The 10644-nt window shown below is 35.1% G+C and overlaps 1 protein-coding gene across 3 annotated transcripts in view; it reads left to right on the top strand.

Moving 5' to 3' along the window:
• The window catches only part of ARID4A (AT rich interactive domain 4A (RBP1-like)), a 62386-nt gene that overhangs the window by 1140 nt on the left and 50602 nt on the right, over positions 1–10644 (top strand). For 2 of the 3 annotated variants that reach the window (XM_010847678.1, XM_010847680.1), the window contains exons 2-5: positions 474–530; positions 2315–2425; positions 4694–4759; positions 5765–5855. In XM_010847678.1, coding sequence (XP_010845980.1) covers positions 525–530; positions 2315–2425; positions 4694–4759; positions 5765–5855 — 274 coding nt within the window. In that variant the 5' untranslated portion in view covers positions 474–524. Of the gene's footprint in view, positions 1–6; positions 367–473; positions 531–2314; positions 2426–4693; positions 4760–5764; positions 5856–10644 lie in introns of those variants that run through there. The other variant, XM_010847679.1, reaches the window with a different exon arrangement.

Here is a 10644-nt window from a genome sequence, read left to right as displayed (position 1 = left end):
GCAATGGCGCCGTGACACTCCGCTGCCGCCACCGCGGGCCCGGGGCGGGCCGAGGGGGCCGAGCGGCGGAGGCGGGGCGCGGGCCGAAGTCGGGGTATCCGGGGGGCGGCCGAGAGAAGGTTGGGCGACCGCGCCTGCTAGGGGCCCGGAGAAGCCCAAACGGTGCTCTGCCCTTCTCCGGAGCAACCCGTCCGGGGGCACTGAGTTGAGCATTCCGGGTCAAAGTGGCTAGCGAGGCGGGGGCGCGGTGGGCCGCTGGCGAACTCCGTGGTGGAACCCGCTGCCCTTTGGCGCCGGTGGGGTTCTCGCCGCCCTCTGGGCTCCTGCGTCCTGGGTGCCCTCGGAGGGGATCTTATCCCTTCCCTGGTGAGGGTTCTGCCCCTCCCCGCTGGCGTTTGTTTACTTTCTTTCCCCGGGTCGCTCCCCTCCGTTGACTGATTCTGTGCCTGTCTTTCTCCTCCCCTTGGTTATAGCGACGGAGAAGATAGCTCGTTGAGCTGGAACCCCACAGATCGCCAGTGAAAATGAAGGTAAGTGGAGTCGACGCTGCTCGGAACCTCGTGCCCTGAACACTGCCTGTCGTGAGGCTGGTGCTGTGGAATGTCATTTTTTTGGCTACTCAAAATTGATTCCTCTACTAAGCAGAGCTTTCTGAAAATGTGGACGTGTTGAATGGGTAAGACATGATCATCGTGTCTAAATGCGGTCAGTTTGGCCCCTCTCCGAAGCAGTTAGCACTTTGGAAAGGCTGCTGCAGCCTTTCCATTGTTGTCCATTGGGCTAGTATTTTTAAACACTTCCTGTGTTGGCAGCAACCTTTGCAGAAGTAAAGCTTTTGTCCTGCTTTGGTTCTTTGGGGGATTTTTTGAATTTTTTTTCTTCCCCAGTGCCAATGAGATTTTCTAAAGAAGAAATGTGTGTATTGTGTTAGAGACATATCATTTCTTCTGGGGATAAAGTGAAATTTTGTGGCTAGAATATATTTGAAGGTGAAGGAAAACTAAATTTTGTATATTATTATCATAACTAATAACACTTAATTTCTGTTCAGTACATATAGTAAATATTTTAAACATATACCCAACCTAAAAAAAAATTCTTCGGAAGACAACTGATATTGCAGACATCCTGTGATGTTTAAAGGGAAAGGTAGGTATATCAACCTGTAGTTCTGAGTCATTGAATGTTTCAGGTCAGATAGTTATTTGCAAAAAGTATTTCTCATCAATTTGCATTATTCATAAATGCACTAACTTTAAATTTGATTTCTTACTCATTTACTGTTTCAGTGTATTGAACTCTGAAATACAGTATTTTCCCAAACTTCCTCTTGCTTTGGTATCTCCTTGAAGTTTTGAAGTGACAGTGTACCTTCTTTAATGTTAGTTGGGAAAATGGAATGAAAAATCATTTTCTACTTGAAAGAATTTCTCTAAACTGTACACTGTCACCGTTGCACTTAGCAATGTTGAATTGAATTTGTATGCATATACTTAACTTTTGAAAAAAGTTGGTTAAGTGACAGATTGAGATAGCAATTATTCTGTTACTATCAAGATTAAAATGAATGGAAGAATGATATTTCTCACATCTTTCAATGTATCATTCTGATCATGACCATTTTCTGAAAGCAGATATTTCTTTCTGAAACTTAAAAAAAAATACCAAGATTAGTGTAATAAACTTGGTACTACTACCATCAGTTCACATCTCTGCATTAATCAGATAATTTAGACTTGAAGCTCTAAAATGCAGCACTTAGCCCTTGATTTTTCTAAATAATGCTCTCTTTGTCAAAAAGATTGGCTTCATTAATTATCTATATTGTTATAGTGTATCCAAGATGTTGCCTTTATGTAACTATATTAAACATTTAATTATGTACTTGTTAGTATTAATTTTAATAGCATATTTCTTTTGATTTGAAAATAAAATTTTCAGGAGGCCATAAGTGAATAACTTAAAATTTTATGAGACAATATAAATAGACTTTTTCTGGATTTTTAAATTTTTTCATTTCTTAAATATATTATAAAATTGTTGAATCATTTTGTACCTGGGTGAGAAAACATTATATTTCCCTACTGATACTGAATAGTTACAATTTAAAATGTTTTATGTTATCAAGATACAGTTTATTAAGTAAAGGATCGCTAATAAAGTGCTTCAGGAATATTTTTCAAATTATTAATGATACTAATAAGCAAATAATGTTAACGTTCCTACTACTTGAAATATAGAACTTTTCAATGAGACTTGGGGTGGAGTTGGGGAAAACAGTAGTGACTTTCATCTTTCATCTTTCTTCCATCAGGCGGCGGATGAGCCTGCCTACCTGACAGTGGGAACTGATGTCAGTGCCAAGTACCGAGGTGCCTTCTGTGAGGCAAAAATTAAGACTGTGAAAAGGCTGGTAAAGGTTAAGGTAATTTTTCTTTTTAATGCAACAGCTTTATTAACTCAATTGAAGAGAATTAGGGGTAAGGAGACTGCAAATCAACACTTTATTTATTGAATCATTACTTCACTTACTAAATCATTAGTATGTGAATAACATATATAAAACTGTAGGAAAGGCACACTAGGAACTGGGAAATAAAGAACTCAAAATGAGAAATTATTCCAAACTGCTGCTATGAAAATACTGTACTCATGGTACTTCCCATTATTTGGATCTTTCCTGTTTGTGGTGGCTATAATCTGTTGTCTTTCCTTTCTTATTATTTGGGTAGAGGCGATTTCAAGTGGTTAGAAAAAGCAATAGATTACTAAAAACAAAACCGTGGAAATTATAATTTCAAGACAGCATTAAAAATGATTTAAGAATTCTATTTTTAAGATGCTTTTATGGCCAGAAAAACACTTATTCCTGTACAGTATTTGGAAATATAGAAAAGTACCGAGGGAGTAAAACCAATAGTTTACCTCAGAAATACTAGTATCATTTTTATGTTTCCCCCAAGTAATTTGTTTATATAAATGTTTTTAATAATCTTAGTTATTTAGACTACAAAAGTAATCCATGCTTATTATAAACATTTTTAACAGTCTAGAGCTGTATAATAAAATTCATAGAAGTCCTTTTTGATAGTATGCCAAAGAGACTTGATGTGTTCTAGATTTGGGGCTGTGCCTTTCAATAACAAGTGTTGTTATTACTATTATTCATTGGATCATGCTCTACTTTCAATTTTGTGATTTGCTTTCCTACAAAAATTAAGCACTGTGAAAGGAGAAATTGTCTTGTTCTGTTTGAATACCTAGATTAGTGCCTTCTACATAGTGGGTGCTTAAAATGTGTTGAATAAATGAAATGTTGAATAAATGAATGAACAGTGGGTTCAGGACCAGCATTATCAGCCTCGCCTAAGAACTTGTTTAAAATGCAAATTCTCAGGTCCCTATCCCTAACATACTGAATCGAAAACTCTGAGGGTGGGGTCCAATGATTGTGTCATAACAAGCCCCCAGGTGTTTTTGATGCATGTTAAAGTTTGAGAACCATTGAACTAGAGGAATGAGATTTGTGTGGTGGGCAAATAGATTTATCTATGATTATTATAAACTTACTGTTTAAATTTTGATCTGATGGTGAAACTTTTCTCAAATATTGTTAGGATATCATTTGACATTCATTAATTTCTTGTTTGATTATATCCTTTTTTTACAATATCAGCTATACATGATCTGCTTACCAAATATTTGCTTGGAATTCTTTTGAGAATTTTAACTTTTTGTTAGCATCATAGCTCTTTATAGATTAACTTACTGAATATAAAATCAATACCATGCTTGTTCCAGGAGGTCTTATCATACATAAATTACCTAGAATTTGAAGTTTCTCCTTATTGGGTACTTGTCCCCTTTCAGTTTCCCTCTCCCATCAACCCTCTCTGTTAATGTGCTGTGCTTAGAGGCTCAGTTGTGTCCAACTCTTTGTGACTCCATGGACTGTAGCCTGCCAGGCTACTCTGTCCAGGACATTCTCCAGGCAAGAATACTGGAGTGGGTGACCATGCCCTCCTTCAGGGACTCTTCCCAACCAAGGGATCGAACCCAGATCTCCTGCATGTCTCTCATATTGCAGGCAGATTCCTTACTGTCTGAGCCATCAGGGAAGTCCCTCTCTTAATAGAACAAGTTATATATGTAGGATGATCTGTAGTAGAAGGGAACACTTCTACTAGTTGTGACTAAATTGCTTATCATATTACTATTTAGTTTTATTTTATAAAGGACCAGAAAATGTCTGTTTTTAATTTATTTACTTTGCATAGAAGGGATAAAATTTGATACTGTTTTTATTTTTTGGGGTAATAAACTTGGTGATATGAACTTTTATGACTTGTTGATAAAAAGAAATGAAGGCAGTTTTAAGGTTTTACTGTAATCACTACAGATTATAAATCTTGTATAGTTAATTCTGCAAATATTTATTAAGTGCTTATGATATGCATTGATACTTGCCAACTGCTGTAGATACAGTGATGAAAGAGGATTCTAGCCCTCAAGGAGCTCACGGTTAATGGGAGAGACAATAAACACAAACATGAGACAATGTGATAAGTATCATACCAGAGGTAACCACAGGATGCTAAGAAAGCATAGATTAAAGACATTTTTGTTACAGTGTTACCGTAAATACATTATTTTAAAAGTAACATGTGAACTGTTGTGCAAAAATGTTTTTTAGGTACTCCTGAAACAGGATAATACTACACAATTGGTGCAAGATGACCAAGTAAAAGGTCCTTTAAGAGTACGTATTTTGTACAGTTTAAAATCTAAAACGATTAGTCATAAATTCATACAGTGATTTATTGAATTTTACATCTGTAAATATACTTTTAAATGTTAATTAGAAAACAGCAATACAAATGAGGTGTTGTATAGTTAATATAAATTATGACATTAACAGTGTCTGTATGCTTAGCTTAAGAATGTTGAGAGTCTTTAAGAAGAGTATTTTAATACATATGAATATGAGTTTCACTGCTTTTTGTTTTGATTTCCTGGATTGAATACTTTATTTTGTTTTTCATATTGTTACCACAGAGGTTTAACTTGTTAAGTGTGCTATACTAATATAAATCTGAATGTTCTTTTGTTCAGACTTAGCAAGTAAACTATGTTGACTTAATAATTCAGTTTAATGAATGCCTACATTATGTTTTCCATCCATGTCTGGCCATTTGTTTATGTTATAAATCTTTGTTATGTCAAAGTACCACTTCAGTTAATATCTGATATACAAAGGTCTAGAAGCTGAAAGAAGTTCAACTGGTCCATCTCTCTGTATCCAGGTGAAACTTTATCTAAAAGGTCCCTTAAATATAAATGCTGAATCCAATAGTCAACATTGCTATGAAGGAAAATTGAAGTTATTTTTGTTGTCTTTATGGTTTTTGGTTCTCATACTCCACAATTTTCTTATAGGCAATATGATACAGTAAAAAAAAAGCTCTGAAATAAGACTTAAAAGACTGGGTTCTCATCCTGGATTCTTTGCAGATTATTTTCTCTTCCTGAGCCACAATTTCCAATGTATAAAATGGGGTAATAATAACTATCTTACATAAGCCTCAGTGTTTTGGGGCTGGAATTGCATGATAAATGTTAGAGCGCTATAAATGATAAAGATCTCTGGGAATGTATGGTAGACTTACCATAAACATATATTTTTTTACCTAGGTCATATGGTTGGTAGGAGTGATTTAGTTTATTTATTTAAATTTGATGATGAAATTTTGATTTTATGTTTTAGGTTGGAGCTATTGTTGAAACAAGGACATCTGATGGATCCTTTCAGGAAGCTGTTATCAGCAAGTTGACAGATGCTAGTTGGTATACTGTGGGTAAGTAATTAGGTAATTTAATAGAAAGGATTTAATTTGGGGGGTTTCATATATATACATCTGTTTTGTAAATACATTGAAACATTATGTTGGCAGAGAAATACGTACTTTTTCTTGTCAATTTACTTGATATAGATGGGTAAAATTTTAATGACACCTTGATGGTAATTATCAATTATCTCTTTACAGTAACTTGGCCACTTAGGGTTATTTCATCCAAGAGTGTACTCCTTTTTTAGGTTATCTTGGTATTTCCCTTCAAGAAAGTTAAATTTTATGGTTATTTTTCTTCCTTTAGAAAAGTCAGTACAACTTAGTCATCAGACTTTTAAACTGTTTCTGGAATTAAAATTGCATAGTTGCAGTCTTTTATTGTATTGCTGCCTGTTTTATATAAGGGTAATACAGATGTTACCACAGAATTCACGGACTGAAAAAGTCCTGGCCAGAGTAGATTCAAGCCTAGATGATCATAGCTTAATTTTTGATTTTCAGTGTAGTCAGAACTCTTAACACCTTTCAAAAAAGATATATATGCTGCTGGGTCATTCCCTGCCAGTAAAGAATCTGCCTGCCAGTATGGGAGACACAGGTTCGATCCCTTGGTCGGAAAGATCCCTCGAAGTAGGAAATGGCAACCCACTCTGGTATTCCTGGCTGGGAGATCCCATGGACAGAGGAGCCTGGTGGGCTACAGTCCATGGGGTCGTAAAAGAGTTGGACACAACTTAGCAACTAAACAACAACAATATATGCTGCTAATGTACATACATTCTTAACATTTCATGCTTATGCTGACTTTAAAAAAGTTGTTAGTGAGTAGCAACAAGTGTCACAATACGTATAAATGCAAACCTAAGTATAGTACCTACATAGTTGCTGTCATTGTGCTGATGAGAATAACAACAATTAGTATTTCCAAGTCTCCTTTCAGTACTTTGAAACTACACAGTCCTGCAGATACCATCCAATCCTTGGCTTCACACTGAACATCTATGGCATTATGTGGTTTATACATGTATGTCTTGGTATAAAAGATGTAATTACAATATTGTGGTTTCTCTGCAGAAGGAAAAGAAATGACCCTTTAGATTTATTTTTAGTTAACTTGATTTGTTGCTTTGGATAAAAATCATTCATCTCTAGTTGATGCTCAGAGATGTGAAGAACAGTCTTTACTTGAAAATTGTACTTCCTGTGTCTTATACTGTGGCTTCTATTAATAGTAGCAATCTTCTCTATGTATCTATTATTTTCTAACCATTTTTATTGTTAGACCTCCTAGAAGTTGATATTGGTTCACAATGGTGCTATTATTCTGGACTATATGTTTTTAGGAGGGTTGGTTGTGGCCATTGATAGTTGTTAGAGATTTAAAACTAAGCTTAAAGTTAACTCTTATAGATTCAGTTCAGTTCAGTCACTCAGGTAGATGCAATTTTGCTGTATTAAATAAAGCAGTGGTAAAAATTAAAGGAGTTGATATGTGCAGAAGCATGGGACATTATATGATGCATGTTCAGATACTAATATACATCCTATTTGGTAGTTAATATCAAGGTTACATTCACAGTGCTTGTGAAGTTTTAATGATATAATGCTCAGCTTTTACAGAAGCAATACTTTTTTTCCGGTTTTCGCATTTTGGACTTCTGCTCCCCAGAATAATACTTCAATTATGAATAGTTACTTCTATCCTCTACATGAATGGCATTTTAGTATTAATACTTAAAAAAACTAGTTGATACTGAGCATTCTCTGTGGTGGTTTTCTATGACAGGTAATTACAGAAGAAATTATATAATTTTTTTCCTCCAAGAGCTTAGAATCTTAATTGCATATGATTCATGCATTAAATGGTGTACATAAGACTCACATGGTGCTAGTTTAAAAAAAATGAGAAGTTGAGGACCCCAGGTCTCTCCAATTTAGCAGGTCTACGATGGCAACCCAAGAATTTCTTTTATAAGTGCATTGGGTGAACCTAATGCAGGTAGTACACAGTACGAAAACAGGCCACGTTTGTTAATACAGAAACTAATTTGGGATAAAAATGCAAAATAAGATTTTTGCATCTGTGTAGTGAGAGTGATCAAAAAATTTTAGGACGATAAGAGGTACTGTTCTTTTAAGGAGACTCAGTGTAGCACTCTGCTATAAAGAGTGTTTAGATATTGAAGGATACAGACCACATAAATAAAGATCAGAGTTAGAAGATGGCAAAATAAAATGTGTGATCTCTCATGGATCACAGACTTCCTGTATTTATAATTGGGTGCCTACTTATCTGTTGGATTTAAATTCCCCTTTTGTAATTTTTCTTGATTTCTGATTCCTAGCAAAGTGTTAACGTAGGTAGAATCAGAAAGTTATACAAAAGTGTTATTAATGTTCTCAATGATACTTTTGGTTTTAAAAGAACTTGAAATTATGTCAAACTACTAAAAAACGAAACCAAAGGGCATACCACACTACTAGTTTGGATAAAATAGGAGTTATAATCATTAGTTATCAAAAAGTTATCTGAGAAGGTAATATTAACTATATAATACAGGTATTAATTTTTCCTATTATAACAAATTTTTAAAGAGATTATGGATCTACCATAACTCAATTTAAAAATGTAATATTACCTTGCCCTCTAAGTGTTGAATGATGAATAACACCAGTTCATGGATTTTGGGGATGAGGGAGTTTGAGACTTGGAAATATCTCCTCTTCCTATAATAAGACACTGCCTTTATAGTATAGTTCATTCATTTGGCAGTTCTTATCCTTGCATTAAAGATGAGAAATGTATTTGATTGTACTGTTAATCTGTCTAGTCATCAAAAATCCTGCCAAATACAACTGTCAGTGAGACATTCTTTAACTGTTCCTTTGCTTTTTTAGAATATAAAAATAACACACTGTATTTGAAAAATAAGGAAAATGTGAGGGAAACAGTGAAAAATAAGGAAAATGTAAAGGAATTAGTTGCTGTTTGCTTTAATTTATATATAAATGTACGTAGGTCATATATCAAGTTTAACACTAAAGTCTTTTTAACCATATATTTTTGTAACAAATGTTTTTTGAGATTTGGGATTTTTTTGTACTTTGTACTTGTTGTTCTGCATATCAGTTTTATCATATCTCATGGAAATTCTAAGTTAAAGTAGTAGAGGAGGGTTAAGATTAAACCGGTGAATGAACGGACTTTTATAGAATGTTCTCTAGGCTTAAGAGGCTTTTAATTTGATTAGAACCTCTTATGACAAGGCTTCCTTGGTGGCTCAGCTGGAGCCTGCAATGCGGGAGACCTGGGTTCGATCCCTGGGTTAGGAAGATCCACTGGAGCAGGGAAAGGCTACCCACTCCAGTATTCTGGCGTGGAGAATTCCATGGACTGCATAGTCCATGGGGATTGCAAAGAGTCGGACACAACTGAGTGACTTTCACTTCACTTACGACAAATTTGTTACAACCAAAGTCAACAACAAAATGTTTTCAAAGCCAAGTGGTTATTTTACTGACTAGAAAAGTTTCACTAACAAAAAAAGTACTAAGTAACACCTCTCTTCAGTCCTGTGATAGGCTTTAACCCATTGTTTAAATATCCTTTTCTGAGACTTAGCATTCCCATGATATTTTATTAATATAGTTATACATTTGAACATTAATATCTTAGGTTTCCAGATTCATTAATTTTTTTATATTAGCTGCTGAATGACATCTGTAGTTATCACAAATGATTTTATGAGTAATAGAACTATTGTTTTTACCAAGAATGTCCATAATTTTAAAGTATTTATTATGTGAAATGTTTTGTTAATTGTAACTGCTAAGTCTCTTCAGTTGTGTCCAACTCTGGGGACTGTAGGCTGCCCAGTTCCTCTGTCATGAGATTCTCCAGGCAAGAATACTGGAGTGGGTTGCCATGCCCTCCTCCAGGGGATTTTCCTGACCCAGGGATCAAACCTGCCTCTCTTGCATCTCCTGCATTGGCAGGTGGGTTCTTTAGCACTGTGCTACCTGGGAAGCCCATGTGTATATATATGTATATATTTTTATATTCTTCTGCATTGTGGTTTATCACAGGATATTGAACATAGTACCCAGTGCTATACAGTAGGACTTTGTTATTTATCAGAGTCAGAATTCTTAACTTCCTTCCCAGTGTTCATTTTATGCCTCTGCTTCGTACCTATTTATTATCATTTCGATCCCCTCCTTAACTAAATTGTAGCTCATAGATTAACCTTCTAATTCTCGACTTCTTTATAAAGGAAGACAGTGATGCCTACTCTGCTGAGGCTGCTGTGTGATTAGGACATAGTGAAAGATTAATAAGTAATAGCCAATTGTATCTTTGAATAGATAAAGTTAATTTACTGTTTTTGTTATCAGTTATTCTCCATCATCTAACAGTGCTGTGATAACAGGTAGATCTTTTATATTTAGTAGTTAGATTGGATCCCTGTTGCTTTTGTTTCTTTGAATTCTAACAATTTAGGGTTAGGCTTTGTATGCTTTTGCATTAGCTTTATTTTGTCTAGTGTGATTAAGGTTATCAAGTCTTAGCTTTGTTACTGTCATCAACTTAGGTTTTAGTATTTATATAAAATACACTGACATATAATTTTTGTACTGTTCTCTTGCACTCAATCATTAATATATTTGCATGCCATTTTTGGCAAGTGTAAGACATTTTGTGCCATGTGATTACTAAATCTTATACTCTTTTTTTCTCTTGGCACGCTGTAATATCCATCTCGAACCAAAAATAAACTAAATTTACTATATACAC

The sequence above is a fragment of the Bison bison genome, unplaced genomic scaffold (assembly GCF_000754665.1).
Source record: "Bison bison bison isolate TAMUID 2011002044 unplaced genomic scaffold, Bison_UMD1.0 scf7180017864254, whole genome shotgun sequence".
NCBI classification, from domain to species: domain Eukaryota; kingdom Metazoa; phylum Chordata; class Mammalia; order Artiodactyla; family Bovidae; genus Bison; species Bison bison.
This window is presented reverse-complemented; position numbering and strand designations above follow the sequence as displayed.